Below are 26,089 nucleotides of genomic sequence, written 5' to 3'. Positions count from 1 at the left end.
ATACACATATTTAATAAGTTAGGGCTTCTTGGGACTATCAAATTAAAATTCAATAAAAAATCACGATCATTTATAAAAAAATGATTTAGAGCCAGCAACTAGAAATGTGTTTGCAGATAGGGAATCATCTTGGTTGTCTTGAGTCATAGACTTTGCAGATCCCACTATCCATGGTGACCTTAACACCTTCTCCAAAAAGTTGGCCCTGAACTCAAAATGTGAACTCTTCCCCCTTGGAGCTCCTTTTTTCATATTCCATCCTGCCTGCCTGGCTTACAGTTCTCCCTCTCCTGCACACAATGGAATTGGAGGACGGAGCCTGGGTTTTATGTTCTTTAAACTTGCCAGAGTGTCTGGGCATAGAGATGCTGAGCACCCTGTTTGCTGAACAAGTGAATTCAAACTGAGCAGGAAGTAGTGTGAAGCACCATTATTGTTTATCAGCTTGTCTTACAGGGTGATGTTGTGGATAATTATACATGGGAAAAGAAGCTTGGTTCTCTGGTGGTGCTGTCCACACTGCCCACTGGATACTGATGTGACTGAATTTGCAAGAGTTTCATCAGTCTGTGTACAGTATTTGCTTGCCTGGTGCAGAGGGGTTGTTTGACACATCTGGGGCTAGCCTTCCCAGTTAGGCAGCCAGGGTTGGCCATTTCTTCCCACCTCACTCATTTTGGGCTGAGTTTGAGACCCTTATTTCTGTGTCTAACCCATTGATTTTGTAATTGACACGAATTATAAGACAATTGACTCTCTGCTGGGTGTTAAATGTTGTCCACAATATTTCTGGGGCTTTAGATTGCTTGTGTATCATTATTTAATCTCTCCCACCAGCTCTACAAGCCTTCTGAATATACTTAACCTGTGATATATCTGCTGCTTTTCCTCACATTTTTGGACAGCTGATTAAAATCCCAATGTAGAAGGGTACTTCTCAGCTCTTACTCTTTTCTTGAGTAATTGAGAATAATTACTACCTTTCCCTCCAGTGCTCCGATTAATTTTTGAGAGCTGGGTATTGCGGTCTTTGTTCATTTTTAGCATGCTGCAAAAAATATTTTCAGTCTCTCAGATTGTTGCCATTTTAGTTATTTCCTTGATACCACCTTTCTGGGGCTTACAGTCAGAATCCTCCTGTCTTTCTGTGCAGTTTCTCTCATGGGCCATATGCATTTTTAAAAGCCACACAATCCAGAAGCTATGAGTTTGGGCTATGAAGACTTAATGGCCTTGGTTCAGCTCCTGGGCCTGGCACACACTGACTGGCTGACCTCAGGCAAGTCACCCATCCTCTGTGACCCTCAGCTGTCACATAGGAATGCAGGTGCCACTGGCACAGATCCCTGTGAAGATCCAATGAGACCCTGGCTGTTTGACACAGCATCTGGAATATCTTGAGCCCTCAAATGTTGGCTATGAAAATAGGTCACAGGGAAGCCTTACCAATTCAGTTTCCATTATTTTGTAATTTGTGATAGTTCTGACATACACGTTTGATTTTTTTTTCCTTTTTCCCTTCTCATCTTCTGCTTCTTTATTTCCCACGTTGTTTTTATGGTAGTGGGGGTTTTGTTGTTATTTCTATGTTTTAAAATGAAGTATAACGTGCCTCCAATATTAACATGTAGTTGGTGTGTTTCACACAATAAATACGCTCATACAAACAGAACTAGGTGCTGACCTGGGCCACTGATCTGCAGCCCATTCTTGTTATTCTCCCCTACTGGGGCCACTGTCCTGATTTCTAATGCTGCAGAGTCCCTTGCCTGTTTTAAGGTCTCACAGAAAGAGAACCATAGAGTATATAATCCTTTATGTCTCACAGCGTTATATCTGTGAGATCTTTCCATGCTTTTGCAAGTGACAGTTGTTAGCTCCATTTGTTGATTGTTGTATTGCATTGTATGAATAATGACTAGCTACAATTTCAGTACCTTTTGGTAGGTATTTGTATGTCATGTGGTTTGGCTTGCTTACAAACTGGGCTGTATTTAAATTCTTGAATATGTCTTCTGCTGGATATAAACCCTGATTTCGGTGGGTCTGTACAGGGATAGAATTGCTGGTCATAAGGTATGCTGTGATCCAATGTAATAGACACTGCCAGAGAGTGCCCCAGAGTGGTCACATGGTAAAAGTGTCTTTAAGGAAAGGAAAAAGAATTCAAAGAATAAGATGACAAGCACCCATGTTCCCACCACCTAGAATTAACAGCTGTTCATATTTTGTCATATTTGCTTCTAAGTTCTTAAAAAATTATTACAATATATTCCTAGTGTCCTCCAAAGTCCACAGAAAAACATAACAAACAGGAACATATCACTATCTAGATTTAATGGACATTAATGTTTAGAAATTAAACATTGTAAAATATTGCTGAATTCTCATTGTATGTACCCTCCTTCCCAGAAGGAACCACTGTGGACTTGCTCTTCATCCTTTTTGCTCATGATTTTATACTTATATTAAATATGCCCATGAGTTTTTATTATTCCTCAATAATATCATTATTTATATATCCTATTATTCACCAATATTGCATTTTTTTGAGACTTATTCATTCAGACACATGGTGCTCTAATTACTTTAACTGAGACACAGATCCATATTCTGTTGTATGACTGCCCATCATTGAGTTTATTTATTCCCTCATTGGTGGACAAGTTGTATACAGATTTTCCTATTTAGACAATATTGTAGTGCCTACCCTTGGTCACGTATGTCTTACACATTTGATAGCTGGTGTCTCTAGGTTGTGTCTGAATGAGGTTGCTGGCTTTGGGGCATGCTTGTCTTCAACTTGCCTTGCTTTTAGCAAATTGATCTCTAAAACGGAGGCACCAGTTGTTCACTTCCTACCAGGTGGGCAAGAATTCTCACTGTCACACCTTCAGTAACACTTGACACCATTAGACTTAAGATATACGTGGTTTTTTGCCCATACATCAGGTATAGAGTAGAATCTAGTCATATTTTTAATTCCCCCATTACTGATAAGGTTGATGATCTGTTCCTGATTTTAGCCATTCAGATTTCCTTTTTCCTTTCTTGTCTTTGTATATCTTTTGGTCACTTTTCTACCAGAGTATTTTTCTTACTGGTTTCTAGGGTCTAGTATATCACCTTTTGTCTTTACGTTCCTTCACAAAGACATAACTAACTCTTGTCTCCTGGTTGAAGCTGCAGCTCAGGATCCTTCTACAATGGAATTTGTTACCTCCCTTTCTGGTTGTGCCTCCTGTGTCTGTCCCCATTTCCTTGCAAGCCCTTACAGTGCTGTAGTACACATTCTTGTGTATATCTCTGCTTCCCTCACTGGACTGATTTTCTGGGACAGCAGCAACTTCTCATGAAACTTTACGCAGAGACCACATGATGTCTCCTATCAGCTGAAGCTGAATTTGTGGTTTGTGTGAAGGAACATTGGGCCCCAAATTACATTCTTCAGTGTGGCATTAGAGAGAAAACCCAGAGTAAATCCGCTCCCCAGCTCCTTTCTCCAGAATGGGATCCAGAAAACTAAGTGTCCTGGAGGTGCAGGGCACAATTTCAGGTGCTTCTTTGGGGAGCCAGTCTCTGCTGGTTCTCAAGTACGTTCCAGTTAGCCAGTCCCTTGGAACATTCTCATCATTTTAAGTTCTCAGTGCTTTTGCCTTCTGAGGAAAAATAAAGTTCTTTTTTGTAATGAGTTTTGAAGCTTTTTCGAGTTAAGTGCCTGATCCCCATAAGCCGGTGAAAAATGGAGTTGTTTTGTGCCACAAAAGAGCCTTTGATACTGCCTTTTAGTTCTCCCCTATGAACTAAACAGCCTTGTTCCTATTAGCAGGAAATAAATAAGCCTTTCTTCACATCAGTGGTACCATCTTAATAAGAATAGTGGCTAGGTATTGAGTACTAACTACGTACCAGGCGCAGTGCTAAGGACTTTGCATACTGTCATTTAATCTAAGCATCCTGGCGGCCAAGGGATTATCACCCACACCTCATGTGACAGTGTGTGTCTTCCTCTTAAATCTTGAGCCTCAACCCTTTTCTTGGCTCGGGTCTTTTGCACATGCCATTTTTCTTAGAACACTGTGTTCCCCACCCTTCCCGTGGCTGAGTCCTTCTCATCTGCCAAGTCTCAGGGTTTGAGTTCGGCCTTCTCAGAGAACACTTCCCCAACTGGCTAGAATAAGTAATCTTCCTTTGTACTTTCCTTTAGCCCCCTGGTTGTTCCCTTTGTAGCAGTAGCAGGGTTTGTACAGCTATTCATTGGTTTAAACATGGTATATATATGTACTGGGAGAGAGAGCCACTTTGTATTTTAGAGCTGTCACTGTCAAGTGAAGGGTGGCTCGGTGGGGCTAGTACTTCAGGGAGACCCATGAAAGGATATCGCACAATGTTTGTGCCTGGTAGGGTGGGGTTGAGACATTGCAGAATCCTTGAGGACTGAGGGGAATTAGGAAAAATGCAGATGTGGAGTCTGACCTGGCAGGGATGGGTCTTGCAGAAAAGTCAGACTCATGATAGGTGACTGCACTTTGCAGTGTGAAGGTCCTATAATCGTGCTATGGACAAAGCCCTCATGCAAAATGTCTCAGCTGGTGAAACATTCTCCTAAGACATGGTCTGTGTCCCTTGGTGCTGGTGATGGTGATGGAGCACACAGCTCCCAGCCAGTGGGTCTGCTCTTCCTCTTCACTGCCACACTTTCTTGTGGCAGCCACTGTTCTGTTCCCTAGGGGGTCTGCTCCCCAGGTTGCCATTACCCTGCCTCTCTTACTTGTTAGCCCCTGATGACTTTTAAATTGTCACTCTGGGGAGTTCAGGGCAGGATTTCTTGAGGGTATGGTTTTTCCATCTGAGCTTTGAAGTGTTAAGTAGCCAGAGAATATATGGGTCCTCCAGGCAAGGGGAAAACATGAACTTGAAGACCTGATAGGTTTAGGCTGGCAGGGGTGGAGGGGGAGTTCACCCTCACTTGTACAAGGAGGTGCCAGAGGCCCCAAATTCAGTCCAGATGAGCAGATAGCATAGTAGTAGTGAGACTCAGGGTCTTGTTCTTTCTCAACAGCTTGGCTCTGCTCCTTTGTGTTAATTCTCTGGCACCAGAGATACTGAAAGGTGAGTGTCTGGGTATGGAGGCCTTGTGGCAGCTAAGACTTCTCAGTAGAAAGATACTTTAATAAGATAAAGAGAAATCCTTCTTTCATTTCTCAGATATTTAATGGGTATCTATGATGCATCAGTCTTGTGGCTCCTGAGCTGAATAAGACATAGTTTTTCCTAAGGAAGTTCACAACCAACCGAGCCCCCAGTAAGTGCTGTGGGGAAGGTTAAATCTGGATATGTGAGCACGTAGGGTAAAGTGTATCATGTAAGATACTTTCCACTGCAAGAGACCCAAAATCAAATTCTTTAATTTAAAAAGAGAATATATTGCCTTGTGTACCTATGAGGTTTAGGTTCTGATGTCAGGAATGGCCGGGTCTCAGAGCTCAGTGATATTATCTTGGCCAGTCTGTTTCTTTTTTCTCACTGACTCTTGCTTGTCTGTCTGCTGACTTCTTTTTCTGTCTTCTTTTCTCTGCATTAACTTTGTTTTCAGGCAGATTTTCATGATAGAGGTGACCTTTACTTCTAGGCTTTCTATCAGCTGAGCACCTCAGGCAGAAGGAGTAAGTTTTAGTCTCTGTGCCGACCCACACTGGCCCAGCCTGAGCCTAGTGCCTATCCTAGGACGGTGACAGTGACTGTGACTGACCAAGTCATGTACTCAGTGCTGGGTGGGGAGGTCCTAGAGTGAGAGAAAGTTGATTCCAGGGGGAGGATGTAGCACTGTCACCAGGAGGAGGGGCATGGATAGTGAACAACGGGGGAAAAGGGAAGGTTGGGGAGTAGCAGGCAGAGGTGCTGCCTGAACTGACTCTTGAGGATGCAGCTGAGGAGTGAGGTGGAAAAGTTCCAGAGGGAGGAAACTGCTCTTCTGAAAGTAGGACTCCTGGAGCAGCTCTGCCTCCTCAGGCCTGACACCCACTGAGCAAACAGCACGGGATACACAAGGCAGAAGAGGCAGAAGAGCCAGGCAGAGCCAGTCACTTTGCCCGCAGAGCTAAGGAGTTCAGACTTTAATCATCAAAGCAAAAAAGCAAAAATACAAATCAAACAAAGAAAGAAACAAACCAAAGTAACATGGTGTTTTAAATGAATTTGCTTTATTTTTATTTTTTAAAAATGCTTACCTGGAGAGCTCGCCAGGGAAATGCACAGAGGGTACAGACATAATGAGTGATGTCATTCATTCTGTCACTGAACAACTCTTTCTTGAGCATCTACAATGTACAAATCACAGAGACTACAGCAGGGAACTAAACAGTTAATGTCTGTGTTCACACAGTGGGGACAGATAATTACATATTAAAAACATGATCCCTAATAATTTCTGAATGACATAAAATAGCCAAAGGGATTTAATCGAGAACTGTGGTGGAGAGTGACCCAGGTATTAGTGTTAAATTAGAAACAACACAAAATAGAATTTCTTAGCCTTACAAATAAAAATTCTTTATGCCCACTGTTGTCAGCTAGAGTGAATTATTCAGCTCCCTCTGAAAGGGTAAAAATTGAGAGGTAGCGGGTTTCAGATGCTGGCAGTAAACTATCGTTTGGACTTGACTTTCTGCTGCTAGGTATCAGAAGTGGCTCTGAATGTTGGTAATGGATCCATATCTCATTTTGGACAGGTGCATAAATCTTTTGGGAGAACTGGAAAGATGAGCCAGCCAGCAGATCTGGTGTCCTGCTTAATCCTCATTTCCACCTTTTATCTTCTCACTTTGCCCTCTGTTCATTCCTTTATCCTACAGCAGGAAATCCCAGCAGAAAGCACAAGCTAGGGTTTTTCACAGGCATGTCTCAAACTGGACCAAAAAATAAACAATAATTTTTGCTATATCACAATTTTGGTGGTAACTGTGTTTAAGTACAAGTGCTTTTCTCTCTAATCCTGTGTCCCTTGCTTCATGAATTTAAAACCTCGTTCTTAAAGAGGGGCTGATGGAATTCACCAGGGCCCCACACAGGACCCAGCCAGTGTCCACTCCCAAGAGCTTAGGGTCATCTGGCTCCCATCTGCCCTTGCTCCCTGCCCTGCTGGGTCTCCCACCCACCACTACTGTTTTGAGTTGCCATTCTCTTTCCAATCTCTTCTCCCCATTTCTTTCTTGCTGAGTTCCTTTTTGTGAAGCAGGTGCTAGATAAATAATTAATCGGTGGGAAGAACATGTTGGAAATAGCACAGCTCGTGTTTATTTTTAAGCAGCTGAGTTACAGAGCTCTACCCCAGGTGCAGCCCAGGTGGGAGAGTATCTAGGACTGGCAGGAGAGTCCATGTGGTTGCTGGGAGGCTGCTGTGAGCAGGAGGACAAGAAGGAGAAGGAGACATCTTGGGCAAGCCCACTGACTGGGCGGTCAGGGCACTGGGGACAGAGAGGGCTCCCAGATGGCAGTCCAGAGGAGGAGTGCCTGTGACCACGCAGTGAGTGAAGGATGTGCAGGAAGAATCAGAACTTCAGAGAGGAACTGAGTAGACGTCTTTCCAGATTGGCAGAGACAGGAAAGGGTTTGGTATACATGGCTGAAGAGCAAAAATGGTGTAGTTGAGGCTCCAGACCTCTGATAATCATATCAGAACTTGATCTTTCCCTTCCCCTGTCTCTCCCTCCCTCTCCTCTTTCTGCCATGCTAGTTTCATCCCCAGAATGAATAGAGGGCTCAGCAGAAAGGAACCTCTCTTTCCAGCAGTTCCAGAAAATCCTGGGACTGGATGTCACTGGTCCTTTGGGGTTATTTACCTGTTTTTTCCTTGTTTTAAAATGCTTTTCTTCTTAACAGCTCTATAGGCTGCTGTTCGCATATCATGCAACTTAACCATCTGAGGTGTACAAATCAGTAGTTCTTAGTATAAACACAGAATTTTGCACCATCACCGCCATCAATTTTAGAACATCTGTATCACCCTACAAAAGAAAACCTGTACCCATTAGAACTCCTTATTTCTCCTCAGCACCCAGCACTAGGCAACCACTAATCTGTTTGTATCTATATTTACCTATTCTGAAAATTTCCTATAGATGGAATCTTACACTATGTATTCTATTGTGATTCACAGAAGAACATTTTCAGAGTTTATCTGTGTTGTAGCATTTATCAGAATTTTGTTCCTGTTTATTGTCAAATAATATCCCATTGTATAGGTATACAATATTTTGCCCATCTATTCATTAGTTGATAGATACTGGGTTGTTTCCATATTTTACCTTTTATGAATAATCCTGTTATGAATATTTTGGGGCAGATGTATGTTCTCCTTTCTTTGTTATTTCATTTTATTCTTTCATTTCACTACATTCCGTTCTGTCTAGGAGTAGAACTGCTAGGTCATATCATGTATTAGTCCATTCAGGGTACTATAACAAAATATCATAGGATGGTAGCTTATAAATAATAGAAATTTGTATCTCACACTTCTGAAGGTTAGGAAGTCCAAGATAAGTTGCCAGCAGATTTGATATTTGGTGAAGTCCTGTTTTCTGGTTCAAAAATGATGCCTCCTAGCTGTGTCCCTATGTTGTGAAAGGAACTAGCTTTCTGAGGCCTCTTTTTCATAAGAGCGCTTAATCCCATCCACGAGGCCTTCACCCTTGTGACTTAATCACCTCCCCAAGACCCTGCTTCCTAATACCATCACCTCTGGGGTTTGGATTTCAACATATAAACTTTGGGGAGAACACAGGTTTTCAGACTATAGTTTATGCTAACAATGTTTAGCATTTTGAAGAACTGTCAAACTGTTTTCTAAACTGTCTGCTTCATTTCGGCACCATATGATTATGTGTGCATGTATATTTTTTCTACATTCTTACCAGTGGTTATTATTAACCGTCATCCTCATTATAGCCACAATAGTGGGTGTGATGTTGTATCTTGTATTGATTTGTGCCTCCCTAATGACTAATAACATAGAACACTTGTTCATGTGCTCACTGGCTATTTGTACATCTTCTTGGGAGAAATTTTTGCTGAGATCCTTCGCCTATTTTTAAATTGGGTTACACTGTATTTTGTTTTTTAAAAAATTGTTCAATTATAATAATAGTTTTAAATGCCCTAGATATAAGTCCCTTGTCAGATGTATGGTTTGCAGATACTTTATCTCTGAGTTATCTTTTCAGTTTCCTGATGATGCACTTTATAGGACAAAACTTTTTAATATTGATGACTTCTGATGCATCATTTTTCTCTCTGTGGTTTTTGATGTTATATATAAGGAAATTTTGCTTGTGGTTTTTGATGTTATATATAAGGAAATTTTGCCAAACCCAGAGTTAGAGAGATTTATTATTGTGTACTTCCAGTAGTTTTATGGTTTTATCTCTTTCATTGGTTCTGTGAATCATTTGGATGTATTTTGTGTATGGAATAAGGAAGACATCCCAACTTCATTATTTTGCATATGGAAATATACTTGTCCCAGCACCATTTGCTGAAAATAACTTCTTTCCCCCATTGAGGTACCCATCACTAGCACTGGCTCCATCTAGGGTCCTAATAACTGGTGTGGAATAGGGTTTTCCACCTAGTTCTGTTCTCCATGTGAATAACTGTGTATAGAATTTATTAAACTCCATACTCTCTGTCTGTTTCTTGAGGACATTCTTGTTCAGCTGCCTGTGATCAGCAAGTGGCTTAGGCACCAATCCAATATCTTTCTATCCTGACCCTTTGCCACCCCAGGCCAAGGGTAGCAAACTGTTCCAAGAGAGGTCAGAGAGTAAAGATCTCCAGCTTCGCAGGCCATATGGTCTTAGTTGCAACTGAATTCTGTTATAATGTGAAAGTAGCAAAGGATAATACAGAATGAATAAGAGTGGCTGTGTTCTAATGAGATTGTATCTAAGAAGACAGACAGACACACAGCTGGAGTCAGCCTGTGGACCATGCTTTGACAACTCCTAGGGCCTTGTGATATTCTTCACCTGTGGGTGGAGGCATTACTGGGGAACTCTTTGAAAACCTCTGAAGCCCCCTTTGCTGTCAAGGTCTCTGAAGTGTAGGAGCTGGGTTTAATTCTTAGCAGCCAGGCAGGTCTGTGATTCATGGCCCCATTTGCCTGTATTGTTCCTTGCATATGTGCTTAGCCCTTGGCAGCATGGGAGCATGCACTCCTCATTAGCATACTTTGGTGAGCTAGACCAGTGGGGTAGAACCGATCTTGCAGAGCTCTGTTTTGATGACCTACTGATTTCTTCTGTTGCTTCTGGAAGGCCTACAGATATACAATATTTTGGTCTGCATCATGATTTCAAGCATTTGAATTAGCTGCTAGATGATTTGAGAATTGAGAAAATTTCACCTAACAATCAGGTTTGCACTTTCCCTTAAAAAGCAAGAGGAGCTGGCACTGTGGGCTTCTGCTCCCTCATGGAGGTGACTTGCTGAACATTCTGCTTTAGCAGCATTCCTACCCATCTCTGTCTACAGTTGACATCTTTACTCTGCCCATCTGGCCCCCAGGCCTTAAAGGAGCTCACCATCAATCCTCAGCTACTGTGGTGTGGGAGTAGCATTGTGATGTTTGCTTCACTGCTGCTTTCTTTTCCCTCCACTTGCTCTGGGAATTGGTATAGCTGTCTCACCATTTTCTTGGCTGGTATCTAAGGCCACCAGTTTTCTCCCGAGCCATCTCCAACTCTGAAGGAGCCCTTCAGGACATGATGGCTAAGCAAGCAGAAGGAAGTTGGGCTGGGCATCAGTTCCAATTCTGCCTCTGCCACTCCTTAGCTCTGTGATCTTGGCCACAGCACTTAACTTCTTTGAGCCTCACCCATGTAATGTGGTTGGTGTTAGAGTTTATATTCACAAATGCCTCCACTCAGCGCTTACCGTTCAGCACACACTGGGCAGTGTTAGCAGTTTGTCTCTGTTATGCTGTTTGCCCACCCAAACATTTCAGCCTGTGGTCTTGGGAACAAAGAATTTATACTAATCATAGAGGCTCAGTTTAGACAGGTGGTCCCATGAGACCATTGCCGCTGCTATTAGAACCTCTGCGAATCTTGAAACCAGACCTGTATGACCATCACACTGTCAGTAGACTGCGAAATAGCTCTGGGCCTCAGGAGGGAACTCACTTGTCCATAATGAGGGAGTGACAGTGTGTGTGCCATCTGTTAGCCTGGTCATCACTGTGGCAATCTGGGGCCAGCACAGCTAGAACAGTTGCTTAGACACCTGGGGACAGGAGAGGAACAGGCCCATGAGAGTACTGAAAAAACTGGGATATACTCAGAATCACCAGTTGGAGCTCTATAGCTCAGGCTCAGCCTCTGGAATTTTTGGACGTGGGAACTTTTTCCAGGCAGAATGTGCTAGAACCCAAGATTTTGCTTGGTTATTTGGTTACCGTGGAGGGAGGTCTCAGTAGTAGACAGGTGTAGACAAGAAATCTCTCTCCTCTTTGTTTTCTCTTTGGACCTTACTTACAAAAAAGTGAGTCACTGCTGTTCCTCAGCTCCTGCCACTCTGTCCTCCCAGTCACTCTAACCTCAGCACTGGTTATAGCTTCTCCCCGTCAGCCTTCTGTTCTCCTGACACAAGCAGCTGCTGCAGTGGGTCTCTATCTGTGAAAGTGTTCCCTTTGAGAAGAGATCGCGCTGTTATAATGTGTAGTTCTCATTCTTTCACTTTTCTACTCAGCAGCATGTTTATGCTCTTTACTGTGTCTGTGCAACCTACACTTGCTTTTCTATTGCATTTGTGGGGTGCCTCACCACATTTCACTGACCTTCCCCCTGGATAGTCCCTAAGTGACTTCTGGTTCCCCACCACTCCAAACAACGCTACAATAAGTCTTCTTTATTTTTTCAGTAAGGAAAAAGTTTTATAGTAAATTGAAAACTTTATTCTTAGACCATTTTATGCCAGTAAAAAAACATTCACCCTTTCAAAAGATATCCACTTTTAATCAGTTTCTAGCTGGAGCTTGCACTGTTCACTTTGCTGTTTCTGTTGATTTAGCATTTATAATACATTTGTGAAAGAATCCATTTTGTAGGATGATGTTCCTTCAAACCCAGGAATACCAGAGTCCATATTCTTAGATTTTGTGATCTAAGTGGCAATAAAGAGTCTCCTTTTATATGATCCTGTGGTTCAGTATGAGAATTTCTCTAGATTAGACAGCCTGAGTGGAGTTACTAGGTTATTTAATTTGAAAAAATATGGGTGAACTGCTAAAAAGGTATAAGGATCCTAAATTATGCTTTCTTTCTAAAAAGGAAATTAAAAATAAATAAATAAAAAGGAAATTCATTGTATAATATCTATTATATGCTGAAAGCAGCTCTTGTTTTTCCTTTAAAAGTTTTATCGTCTCATTTGGTCACATAGTAATCTCCAGAGAAGGACAGTGCAAAAGTCTCCATTGCACAGGCAGAAAAATTAAGGTCCAGAGAGGTGGAGTAACTGGTTCAATTTCCTTGCCTGCTAGCCCTAGTTGCTGTGAGTTTGTGGAATCTGTTGTAAATTGAGAGACATCTGATAAGATCACAGGTCTAAATTAGTGGTTTTACAGGGCCTATGTTTTGCTTGATTGACATGGTCTTTACACTTGTTTATAGATAGCTGATTTTTAACATTTTAAAATGTGAGCTTTCACATTGAAATCTCAGCTATCTGGCAGTAGTGTCCCCACTCTCTCATAGGGCCACATGCTGGGAATCAAGTCCTGGCTGCCCCTTTCCAGCTGTCCCTGTCCGTACCAGCCACTTCAGTTGCCTCTGTTATCGCCTGACTCTCCTAACACTGGGATTTGCCAATCGTGGAAAAGACACATTTGTAAATGGACAGCATCTTCTGAGTCATTCTCATTTAATGCGTAAACCAGTCTCTCCCACCCCCCATCCCAGCTGTCCAGCCCCAGTCTCCCTCAGCCACAAAGTCAGTAACAGAAAAATAGGCTTTAACTGCACTAGAGCCTGCTGTTTTCCTGCCATGGGAATAATTTGTGTGTCCACTGAGGCAGCCTGTGCCAGGCACCATGGAGGGTAGAAGAGACATGGCGGACTGGCTCCTGCCTATGGGGCAACAAGCCACTGTGTCCAGAAGACATTGCCATGCAGCCTCTGTAACCCACCCTCCCGCAGATGGGGTTCTGTTGATTCATCCAACCATAGATATTTACATCTGTGCCCAGAGGAAAGGAGAGACACTAAGGGAAAGAATTTATTTTCAGGTCTGACACTTAGCCCATGTGGAAGCCATTTCATAGTGTTCAAGCTCTTCCCTGGGCATTCCCTTCTGGAGCTGCATAGTCCTCGGTTTCTGACTTGTGACACTGTCCCCACCCCACCCCCACCCATATGAAAGTAAGATAAAGTGGTGGGGCTGGGCAGGAAGCCTTGGGCTCTCCCAAGCCACCTGTGGGACTGAGGACAAGGAGGAGGGAAGAACAACCTGGGACTTGGTGCTGGTGCTGATTCCTGGGCTTCCTCCATGAAAAGAGTGTGGAGAAAACCTTTGGGTCTGTGGTGGCCTCTTGAGTCTGTCCTTTTTCTTCACATTGCAGGCAGCATTTCACCCAGAGTCCATCAGAACCTAGCCTGGGAGCTGCTGGCCTAGTCATAAGTCTTTGTGTGCTTTGTATGGGAAGTCGTAATTGAGGAGACAATTGTAAGACAAGTGGGTGTTCAGCAGTCCCTTTGTCCTTTCACTATCATGTGCTGATGGCAGAGCCAGGGGACTTGGGTTCAAACCCCAGCTCTGCAAGGAACAGATCCAGCAGTCTGGGTGGGTTTTTCCATCTGCTTGCTCACTTGAGAGTCAGAGTGATGATAGGGCTTTTTTGTGAAAGGCCCTTTCTTCTGTTGCTGAGCTGTGGATCCCGCAACAGGATGGTACAGGGGATACTGAGCACCACATTTTTCAGGGAGCCCCAAGGTGCTGGGTGTTACTTTTCTATTTTTTGCCTGTCTGCTGTGAGGACGTTTTTAGTTTTTTGGGAGTTTGTGCTCCCTGCTAGTACATGATTTTCTTTGTCCCTGCTCCTGCCCTGTCACTTTCTACAAAAAATAGGGGCAGTGATGTATTGCAGTGGAAACACAGGACGGGGACTGAGCCTTCATATGGCCTTGGAAAGGTAACAAAACTAGGTAACAAAACTTAAATCCTAGCCTTTCCCCCCACTCCCTGCCGGGCAACAGGGATGAAAGTACTGAGGTGCTGAGTTGTTCAGTGGAGTATCTGAGATTCCAGCTATGGATGTGCTTAGCTCTCTGACATTGAGAAATGTTGATTTTTCTCCCTCCTATAAGGAAATATTACTTAAAATATTGCCAGGTGATTAGGAGCAAAGATTCTAGTGTTGGACAGGCTGAGCACAAATCCTAGTACCACAGCTTTCTGGTTGTTGACCCTTGATGTGCAGTGTACCATTAGGAACCTCAGTGTCCTCATCTGTGGACAGGGGGGTCAGGGGATAGTAATAATAGTGTCTCTCAGCTCAGGGCCTATGCTTCCTGTGAGCTCCATGATGTTAGTCACTGTCTAATCATGATTCCTTATTCCTCTGCCCTGGCATTATATTTTTTCCATTCACAAATCCACAGTAGCAGTTGTTGACTTAACAGTAGAAGTGGGAAAGAATGGGGAGAAAGTAAAAGGAGGAAAATAATCAAGTTCTTTAAGGTGCTCAAACAAAATCCTAAGAGAAGGGCTGTGGCTCCTGGACCCAAATGATTTAAAAAGCAGCACTAAGGTTGAAACGGAGGAGCAGTAGTGGAAGTGTTCATGCTGGAGGTTCCTGCTGCAGAGGTCAGCCTTGCAGGAGGACCCATAGCCCTGCAGGATTCTGGAAATCTCTAATCTTGCTCTTGGGTAAGACTAGATCCCTGTGCATTTGCCCTTAGCACACTAGCCAGGTGCTTCCATTCGGGGGACTAGGGTAATGTGTCTGCTGTGCTGTAGAGAAGCCCTAAGTCTGTGGTGTAAGTTCCAGAGGGAGGCATTTGGCAAACCCTATGACCTGGTACGCAGGTAAAATGGTAAGCTGATAATTTGTTTATAAATACTTATCAGTACCTAGTGGATGACAGGTACTAGAGATAGATATTGTCATTGCTATGCAGAAAAATAAAGGATAGGGAGTGATAGCTGTGCTCTTGAAGACACAGTGGACAGGAAAGCCTCTCAGAGAAAGGACATTTGAGCAGCGATGTGAAGAGAGTGAGCGGATGTGAGTTATGAGCTGTGTGGAAGAGTGTGACAGATAGAAGCATTAGCAAATGTAGAGGTCCGAGGTCCATACACAGCAGTGTGCTTCACATGTTCAAAGTCTAGGTGGCTCAGGAGTGAGTGAGCAGGGGAGTGGAAAGACATGGGGTCAGAGAATATGGGAGGAACCAGGCAGTGGGTGGCCTTGGTGTCAAGTGAGAACTGAGGTTCTGTTCCGGATGGACCAGAAAACCACTGGAGGGTGTGGGGATGGGCAGAGAGATGGCCTGGCTGCTCATAAGCCACTCAGGTAACAGCTGTAACATTCACAAAAGTGTCTGCCTGACCCAGCACCATGCCAGGTGCTACAAACAGGTAAGACCCTCAAGAAGCTGGTGGAGAACAGAGAGAACCAGATGTGTATAAGCGGATGGGCCAAATCACTGCAGGTTCTGGGCCCCCTGGTACAGCGAGCAGCTGGCTTTCTCCCCACCGTGGGTGAGCACTTACAGTGGACACAAGATTGAGTCTGGGGTCAGCATCTCCTTGGGAGTGAAAAGGGCCAGGATGGAACCTTGCAGAAGATAATGTTGGAGAGACAATGGGAGGTGAGATGAAGGGCTTTGAAACTTGAGATTGATCCTGAAGGCCCAGGTAGCCACTGAAGGTTTCTCTGCTCAAAGTGAAAGAGATCAGATCTTGGATGTGATCCTCTCCAGAGGACCCAAAAAATCCACTACCCACTCACTATTCACATTCATCCTGGAAGGCCCAGGGATTTTTAAAAAGTAGGGTTAGTGTGCGTTCAGCCTCAAGACTGAAGACTGCCCCTTCTTGTCCCAAAGTATTTACAGGCAGCACCTGACTACCTGAGTTTGAATCCTGGCTTAAGGACAAGGTACTTCTTCCCTCTCTGCCTCAGTTTCCTCAGCTGTCAAATGGGGACCATAATTCTGGCCTTCAGGAGGCTTTCCTTGTCCCTTCAGGATGAGCAGAGACTTTTCTTCAAAGTTAATGGGTCTCTAAGCTGGGGATATATAGCTCAGTGGCACAAGCACCTGCCTGGCAAGTGTAAGATCCTGAGTTCAATTCCTGGTACAAAACACACACACACACACACACACACACACACACACACACAGACACACAGAAGAATCTAACTCAAGATGCTTCAGAGACACATCTTGCCCTCCCCTAGCAAAACTGCTCTGAATAGAGCCTGCATCATTGCCATCTCTCCTTGCCTGATGTGTCATAGCTGATGATCACCTAGAAAGAAGCTCTTTAAACCAGTGCAACATCTTATTTAGAGCACTCCACCAGGTCGCTCACCTGGCTGGCTCTCCTGAGTGTGAACATCAGCCCCCTGCATGAGCATGTGGAGTCCAGTCCCTGTGCAAAGATTAGGGCAGTTTCCTTTCTTGTGTTTGTAATTCTGTTGTTTCCCCCAGTATCTCAGGTGAGGCTATCTCATGCAGCTTTGCCAAAAATACCTGATCAGAAACTTACAAAGGGGGCTGGATGGTGTTTGGAAGCCCATAATAGCCAGCTGTTAATACTCAGATGTCTCTATGGAGAATTTTTTAAAGTGGTAATAACAGGAATTTCTCTCCTCAGTTTCCAATTAACAGTTGTATAATGGTTTCCCTATAAACAACTGTCAGGCCTTGGTGTTGTGAACCCAGGCATTAACCTGTAATTAAGCAAAGTGCATGGGTTTGCATGTATTTGCAATGGATTTCAGCTCATTCTCTGCATCTCAGGATGGCAGAATTGGGCCTGCAGTTCAGATTAGCCGCAGCCTCACCTCCCAGCTGGCTAATGCTTGAAAGAGGGAAGGCAGGCTTTAGTACTCCAGCAACCAAATGGAGCGGCTTCTAAAAACAGAAGCATCAGTGCCAGGCGTGTTGGCACATGCTTATATTCAAAGCACTTGGGAGGCTAAGGCAAGAGGATTGCCGCAAGTTTGAGGCCGCCTGGGCTAACAGTCAGTTCAAGGCCAGCCTGTACTACATAGTGAAACCCTGTCTAAAGGGAAAAAAATAAATAGATGCATAAGAATTGTTTTCAGTGTCATAGAAGGGAAGGCTGATTGTCACTGTCTTGCTTAAAAATACCAGTCACCTCAAGGGTGGAGTTCAGATTCTGTAACATGAGTTCCCAGGACTACCTCAGCTTTTCACTTCCAGCTGTGCACCCCAACTCCCCTCTGCTCCTGAATCCGATGGTTCCTCCCGGACAATGGCCTTTGGATTATTGTCTTTGGTTTCCCTGCTTGAAACATCTTTCCTTCTGTCTTGGGGCAGTGTAGGTAAAGACTCAGGCATCTGGGTTCCTAAACCAACTCCTCTTCCACCCTTACTCATAAGTAGTTGTGCATCTGAGCACATGGTCCTTAATTTCTCTGAGTCTCATTTTTCTCCTGCTGAAGGGGCAATACTGAAGAGCCGCTACCTCACTGGGCTGCTGAAAAGGAAATAAAAAGGTGCACAATGCATCAGGATATTCAGTACACTGCCTGGTAGAAGAAATACCAGCTAAATGTTCACTGCAGCAACTGCTCCTCCTTGTTGCTGCCACCTCACTGTTCCTACTTCTACTACTGTGATGATGACTGTATGATATAGCCCTCAGCTCTCTGTGTGCTGTATCACTCCCTGCCCCAATATTCTCCTATAGCAGAGCAGGTGTATACCTTTAGCAAACAGGTATCATGGCTCCATCATGCTGTTTTGTAATGATTGATTTGTCTGTGATCCACAGCTGACTATAAGCTCCTCAAAGGCAGGACCCTGGTCTTATTTTTTATTTACAGAGCTTAGCTCACAATGGGCCACCAGAGAAAGTCTGATGAGTGAACGAGCTAATTCCTGAGCCATTGCAGAGTTGAGTGGTCAGATGAATGATTCTAGCCCATCAGCAAGTTTCACCTGGGCTGTTAGGTCTAAAACAGATTCAAATTTTTTCAACCACTTCACTTTGCTGCCCCAGTTTCCAGTCTGGTCCTCCTCCCTGGAGGACCATAGCTGTCTCCTTACAGGTCTACCTGCTTTTTTGTTCCTTCCCATCATTCTTCAGGCTACTTGTTAGGAGCCACCTCCTCTGGTGTCATCCTTTCCTCTTCAGCTGGGCCAAGGCTGTCTTCATCCCGCAGTTATCATCTGGTACTCCTGTATTCTGCTTGTTGTCTGTCCTAGAACAGGGCTGCTTGAGGATGTTGACACATCTGTTTACCAGGGTACATTCCTTCAAGGCACAGGACCTTGGACGTCGGCAAGTGTGCGGCAAAGAGTCATTGAGTAAGTTGGGTGGGAACGAGGATAGGTGACACAAGTGTCTGTAACCAGCATGTGGCATAAGTCTGAAACTCAGTGGCTTACTGCACAAGTTAATTTCTTATGCCATGGTCCAGTGCATAAGAGGTGGCTTAGTGGCTATCCTTTCTTTGTATGGTCCTGACATCTCCTCATCTTCTCATATGGTGTCCATATTCCCAGAGGAGGGGAAAGAGAAAAGAGACAGGACTGTGGCTACTGGGTACAGCTTGATCTATTACCATTGCCTGACATGTGGTAATGGTAACCTGACTATGGCTTCTCTGTAGTTGTGAGACGTGCAGGGAAATTTGGTCTTCCTGTGTGCTGAGGAAGAGGAAATGGGGTTGGTGAGCCAGTCTCATCACAGTGGACACTGAATGCCAGAAGACTCCAATGCTGCACCCTTTGGGAGTCAATCAAAGTTTTGTAATGCTCTAGCCACTGACAAGCTGTCATATCAGCTGGCTCTGGAACAGCTGTCTCTCAATAGGGCCGAGCTGCTTGCTGCCCAGATGGACTAGATCTTCTATTTATTTTATAAAAAGCCATGATGTTCTTATAGAAAAACAGAAAGGAACTCTGGGAAACCAGTCCACTCTTGTCTGTCCAACCACTCACATGCAGGACAGCCCCTGGGGAAGGTTCCACTGGAAAGTGGAGTGTCCATGTTGAAGGTACACTTACCAGGGACAATGTGGGAAATTGTAGGGGATAGGGCCTTGTTCACAATGTTGTGTTGGCTTTAGAATAGTTATTCTTCATTTGATAGTATCTTTACTTTCTGGTAGTTTAAAATAAACCTTTCCAGCAGCGAAAAAGTACTCCCATTTAAAAAGTCCTGAGTGTTCTTTTTTAAAGTGGACCCCCTCCCAGTGTTGTCTGTTAATAGATCTTAACTATAATTGACAATGGTGTTATGATAAGAATGCCACACAAAGTGGCAACAGGGCCACAATAACAAGGGCTTATTCAATGGCCACAGAGGAATCTAGCAGATTCCACATCCTGGACTTACATCCAGTCCTATCACTTCTAATCCATGTTTTGGCTGCCACCCCAGGAGTCCAACCAGAAAACTCACAAGTGACCTCAGGCCCCTTTAAGGGTTTGCCCGGCCAGTGGGGTAGGCCCTTACAAGATGGTTGTATCCTGGGTGCCCACTGTGACAGACAGATCTCTGAGGGACCACTTCACTTACAACCTGGTCGTCTGCCCTCTGCCTCCCTGCCCAGAGGCACCGGGAACCAAGGAACTATTTTCCAGGCCAGCCATGCTTTCTCCATCCTGCTTCTCCATCAGGGCCTTTGTTTTTTCTCACCTGGGCCTTGGCAGTAGCCTCCAAATCATTCTCAATGGTAGCCTCATTTGCCTCTTTTAAATCCACCTTCCACATTTATTTGTTCTTTCAAGAAGTGTTTGTTTTATTGAGTCTTTTACAATCCTCAGGCACTGTATTAGGCGTCTGTGATGAAGTAGTGAACCAGACAGATAAGATCCAAGCCTATGCGGAATTTACAGTGTACTTAGCAGGAGAGATGGAGAGTAAGATGCACTGAGTGAAGGAGTGAGAATATTCCAGGTCATAGTGAGTGCTCTGAAGAAGAATGAACAGGCTGGGCAAAGAGGATCTGGATGACCTTAGGTGCTGTGTCCAGGGGGCTTCTTGGAGACAGTGGCACAGGAACCAAGACCTCTGTGGCAAGGCATTTCCACTGAGGGAACAGTCAGGGCAAAGGTTGAAGATATCTAGAGACTGTATACAGGATGCCAGAAAGCTCAGCGATGCTGAAGTTTGATGGTGTTGGGAGTGGCAGGAGGTTGGGTCTGCATAGCAGGCTGAGCTGCATCACAACCGTTCTGATGAGCCGTACTGTCAGTGTATTGAGAGGTGGACAAAGTTTATGGAGAATCATTGATAAATTCCAAGTGAGAGAGTGGCATGATAATTTTTGAAAGATCTCTCCACCAAAGCTGCTGCAGCCTCCTTCCCCCATTGCCACCCTGCTGAATGCCTCTGGCTTTCTATTCCCCTTTGAACTTCTTTCTGTGGTCTACAAAGCTGTGCATGAGGGGACTCATGCTGATATTTTGATCTGAAAACAGGATGCCTGACCAAATAGCCCTTTCTGTCTGCTGCTCTAGCAAGTTGACCTTCTGCTTATGAAATTCTTTTTTTGCATTTTGCTATTCCTTCCACTTTACATACCCTTCCTTTACTCTCAGAGTACTTTCTTGGCTTGCCTAGTGGACGTACACCTTTCTTCTGAGAGCCAGCTGAAGCAACAGCATCCTCTGACCAAAATCCTCTCCATCCCTCCTACAAACCTGGTCCTCCTCTCTGCAAGCTTCCCTGAGTGCCTGGGGATTATAACATCCCTGCACTTCCTCCTGGCTATCCTACCCCATTCTACACATATACAGTCCTTAAGGAAAAGGATCCCAGCTAAACAACTGTGAATCACCCGCACCCTCCCAGGGTCTGCAGGCCATGCTCGAGACCAGGTGCTTAGCCTGGGTTGTCACAAATGAGGGGCACTACTTTATTCTCCCTTCACAGATGAGAAACCCAAGCCTCCAGCTGGTTCAGCCACATGCCCCCAGAACTGGGAAATGATACTGCACTACCTCTGACAACCTCAGGAAATGTCATTTTGTGACGGGAACTGGACATAATATGGCCTCTTGGATATGTTTGTTGGGCCCCAGCCAGTCATACTGTCTGTGTACATGGTGTCAGTGAGGGACTGAAAACTCAGGTTCATGAAGCCAGGCAGGGTTGGGTCTAGGGGGAGCAGCCTGGGAAGGATGGTGGCTCTGTGCTTCCAGCCATTGCGGACCTCTGCTGCTCAACTCCTGTACACCGGCAGGGCTGCTCCTTATTAAAGAGAAACCAGGAATATGGATTTTAATGCTTTTTAAACATCAGCGTGGCCATACAGAACATACCCTGTGGGTCACATTTAGTCTGAACTGCACTGATCCCCCTGGGACTCTATTCTGAGCAGCGTCACCTCAACCTGCTGATGAGTTACCAGCTTCTTGAGATGAGCTGCTGCCCCTCTGTAAAAATAAAAGAAGCAGCAACCTCATTTGAAAAGTCAGACATTAATAAATATGGACTTGCTATTAGATAACACCAACCAGATAGCAATAATTTTATTAGAGGTGACAGTGGTGTTGTTAAATAGGAAAATGTTCCAAGTATTTAGAAATGTACACTGAAGTACTTAAGAAATACCATTATGACTATAAACACCTTCAATTTGCACCTTTGCAAAAAGGTAAAAATAATGAAACAAGTATGAAAAAGGGCTGACTTTATTAGATAAATGGTTATTTACATTCATATGTCTGTTTTGGCATCTTTAAATTTTTCATAAGTAAAATAGAGTCACAGGAAAGAACATAGCCCTCCATGAATATGTCTGAGGTCTCCTATACACCTCAGGCTACTCTGCCAAACTGTGCGCAGAGGTTCAGGCTGAGGTTCCTATGGAGAGCCAGGGGAACAGTGTCCCTCCAGGTGTCCTTCTGTTCACACAGGAATGGCGCCTGCTAAAGCTGACCTGGAAGTGGGATTTCCACGAAGAGAGTCCTCATTTGGGGGAGCTGGTGTAGAGGAAGCTTGCAACTTCCCGTCTGTGGGCTGAAGGAGACTTCTTTTGAGGGAGTTATGATTGCTCCTTTGTGGAAGACATGAGCCCCTGCCCCACTGCTGCTGAGCCTCCAGCAGGTTCCTCCCACCTGAGCCTCCGGCACATTGGAAGGATGCAGTATGGGGAGGGCAGAGGGCATGGGGCACTGAACATAAATGAAGATGCTGTTGCTCACTCTGAATAGCTCAGGTAACAATTGCCTGTTGTGAAACTGAGATTGCTGCCACTCTGGATGATCTCAGGGCGGGACCGGCATAGGCTCCAGGGTGGCCGTTGTGAGGAATGGCACTTGGAATGGTACTCAAGGATTCCTCCAGGGTAGCCTCCATTTCTGCTAAGTTGCTGTTACAGGTGGGACTGGGCAGGACGCGGCACCAGTAGAGTGACAATGGGCAGATTAGACTCATGTGTGGAATCATCTGGCTTCAGTATTGGGTGTTCACCCTCTTTGAGCTCCACCAGCCATTGTGGCTCAGCAGAAGGGACCATCTCTCATCTGTTCTGGTTGTTCTTCTGGTTCTGTATTTTGAGCATCCACTTCCAAAAAAAAGAAAAAAAAAAAAAAGGAAACTCTCACCAGTCATTTTCGAGGCTGAGCTCCTTCCACGTCTTCTTGCAGGAGCACCTCTTCAGCTGTCCTTAAGAGTTTCTTCTGCAGATTAAAAACTAGGTCTGATTAGCTCCATTCAACACTAATCTGGCACATTAACCACCTTCCCAAGGAAGAACATCTAATTGCTTAATGGCAGAGATCAAGGAACAGACCCTGGCCTTCAGACCCCATGAATAGAACCCCAGTGGCTCTAGGGTGGGCTGGGGGACCCTTCACTGTCTTGGCCAGATGTCTGCACTTGCTCCCACCTAGCCCACCTCTGACAAGCTGCATGAGATTTTAGCCACCCGTCTGTGACTGCACTGGCAGTGACAGTGGAGTGGCCATGGTAGTTTCAGTGCTGCCACCCCTCTGGAGGAAGATCCCCATGAGGCAGCTCCTCATGGGGTGACTGGAGTAGACCCCAGGGGCCTTTGCTGACAGCAGATGTTTCCTTATTCTTCCTTTCGCCTGGTACTCAGAGAAGGCTTGCCAGGAAAAATAAAGGATGCCCAGTGAAATTTGCATTTCAGATAAACAACCAGTAATCCCTTAGTATAAGTATGTCCCAGTACTACACGGGCAAGTTTTTCTATATGGGATGTATTTCCACAGAAAACACACTTGCTGTTTTCCTGAAGTTCCAGTTTCACTGAGTATCCTGTGTCTGTGCGTGCTAACTGCCCACGTTGGCTTAGAGGTGTCACTTCCAAAAGAACGCCCCTGCCATGCTGAGGTCTTGGCAGGGTTTTCTAGAATCACTCCCTCACAGGCCAGGGCACTAGGCGAGTTGTTCAGGTGCACTGGAAAGCTCATCACTGAGCCCCTGCCTTGGACCAGCTCTTTACCAGCCGAGGGAAAGCAGAGAGGAGCTCTGCCCATTCATAGGGCTTCCTTGTGTGTTAAAGACTCTCCTCGTGTTCCTGTTCGGTTGCAGTAGCTCTACTCCTGCATGGCCCTTTCTCTGCTCTTCCTTGATTCTCTCACTTGGTCCTCAGCCCAGAAGGAACACCACCTTCTCAGAGAAAGCCTTTACCAGTGCCTGTGCTGCCCAGGATTTTGTCATGAGCTGGTCTCATAGTGCAGAGGTATGCAAGCTGGACTCACTGTAGAATTGGGACATGGCACCTTGTTCTACAACTGTTGAGGTTTTCAAGGTGGGACAGCAGATTGTCACACAGGTCCAAGCACAGATTCTGTGACAGCACAGGTCACATGCCCATATAGCCAGCCGTGCCTACAAAGGCCAGGCCCACATGGTAGAGTGGGACCTGGAATGAGTGAGGGGGTCCAGAGTACTGAGTTCTTCATGCTGAGTGGTGGGGTCTGAGCACCTACTCCCAGCCCCAGCCAGGATCAGCCCTTCAGGGGACCATGCCTCCATCACATGTCCTAGTTTCTCAAGAAAAGGTGATAACTGTTTGCTTGTTAATAAAATCTTTCTTAATCCGTGATTAGTGACTCGTAATTAAAAACTATGAAGGAAAAATTAACCACATGCTCTTGAAAGTGACACTTAGTATGATTAATAATTATATGTTTACCTGTGTGATCACTGGATTTATTTGTATCTTCCTCTCTGGCCTGTGAACTCTGAGAGAAACTCAGCATTGACCCTTTATGTTCATTCTTCTGTCCCTGGCCCTCAATACCACACTGGTACCTGAGATTAGCATCCTCATGTGCTCACTCATTTATTTGCTCATAGGAATTCACCCCATGTGGGTTTTGGACCTGCTTTCCCCCAACTTATTAATGATAGTAGCCTCATGAGCATCTTTCCCTTTGCTAAGTCCAGTAGCATGGGTGAAGCCATGGAGATTGGTTGGCATGGTGATGCTGTCTAGATGAAGCGGAGCGGTTACTGCACACACTGTGGCATTCCTGAATGAGTGGGGAAGTCATACTAAGCACGTATGTTCTGTCTGTGTTATCAGGATGCCAAATTTGTAGAGGAACGGAGAAAGCAGCTCCAGAGTTACCTGCGCAATGTCATGAACAAAGTCATTCAGATGGTGCCCGAGTTTGCTGCCAGCCCCAAGAAGGAGACTCTGGTGCAGCTGGTGCCTTTCTTCGTGTGAGTACTGTCATGTGGGCATGTTCCCTGGGGACCTCCAAGCACTACTTTTCAGATCTCTGGGATTTGGGGGAAGCGGCTCTCTGTGGTGTCCCAGACACTGTGGCTCAGGTATCCCCAGAACTGTTAGCTATGCTCAGCCTCAGTCCCTACAGTCTGTATGTGGCAGTCCCTACAGTCTGTAGGTGAGCATCATTGATTTGAGGCTCACAGGTAAATTCAGGGCTCCATGGATTCCACATTTTTATGGATCTTAATCAAAGATTCATTTTCTATTCAGCTCCCAGGCATCCCAAAGCAAAAATGGTCTATCAGTGTTCCCCAAGCTTGGTTGATGGACCCAAGGAAAAACTCTCAGACTCCCAGAGCTGTCAACTTACATCATTTCCATATTACTATGACTAAATATGAGGACACTTAAAATGAGGTCCAAATTCTTTACTTTTATAAAAGTAAAAAAATTAAATAAGTTTACATGGTATACTCTTAGAAAATTATTAGTTCCAAATTGTCCATAAACAGGACAGATGCTGATGTTTTTCTGAAACTAGCCCTCTGCTTGCTAAGGTGTATGGCAGATCCTTTTTCCCCTGCCCTATACCACATTGGTACATCCTGTGCTGACTTTATCTACTCACTTTCTTTGGTCCTGTCACTGGGAAGCATCTATTTGGGCAGTCCCATGGGACAGGGAACGGTCACTTTGATGTTACCACCTTATGAATAATCAGTCTGCTCTGTTCCTAACTTGAGACATTCACATCTCTGGAATTAGGGGAATCATAATAACAAGCCTCTGCTTGATTTTTAATATTCTTCAAGTGCCTCAGAGGGTAGTGGTATTATTTTAAAATATTATCATCATGGAAGCCCAGAATGTGGAAATCTGTAGAAAAAAGTGGTGTTTCTCAAAGATGGTTTGAGACTTGTGTTAGTCAGCTTTTTTTCTGCTGAGACAAAATACCTGATATATACAACTTAAAGGAGAAGAGGTGTATTTCGGCTCACAGGCTCCAAGGCAGAAGCAGCATGGCAGTGGAAAGCTGTCCAACTTATGACAGCTAGGAAGGAGAAACAGAGACAGACAAACAGACACAGAGATGGAAAGACAGGCAGTGACAGAGTGATGACTCCTCCAGCTGGACCCCACCTTCTAACAGCACATTCAGTTACGAGTTCATCAACAGAT

The 26,089-nt window shown here is 44.7% G+C and overlaps 1 protein-coding gene across 2 annotated transcripts in view; it reads left to right on the top strand.

Annotated features, from left to right (window-relative positions):
* The window catches only part of Snx29 (sorting nexin 29), a 525,079-nt gene that overhangs the window by 459,682 nt on the left and 39,308 nt on the right, over positions 1-26,089 (top strand). For both annotated transcript variants that reach the window (XM_013517836.1, XM_005391150.2), the window contains exon 20: positions 24,761-24,900. In XM_013517836.1, coding sequence (XP_013373290.1) covers positions 24,761-24,900 — 140 coding nt within the window. The remainder of the gene's footprint in view (positions 1-24,760; positions 24,901-26,089) is intronic.

The sequence above is a fragment of the Chinchilla lanigera genome, unplaced genomic scaffold (genome assembly GCF_000276665.1).
Source record: "Chinchilla lanigera isolate Chin_1 unplaced genomic scaffold, ChiLan1.0 scaffold00041, whole genome shotgun sequence".
Taxonomy (NCBI): domain Eukaryota; kingdom Metazoa; phylum Chordata; class Mammalia; order Rodentia; family Chinchillidae; genus Chinchilla; species Chinchilla lanigera.
This window is presented reverse-complemented; position numbering and strand designations above follow the sequence as displayed.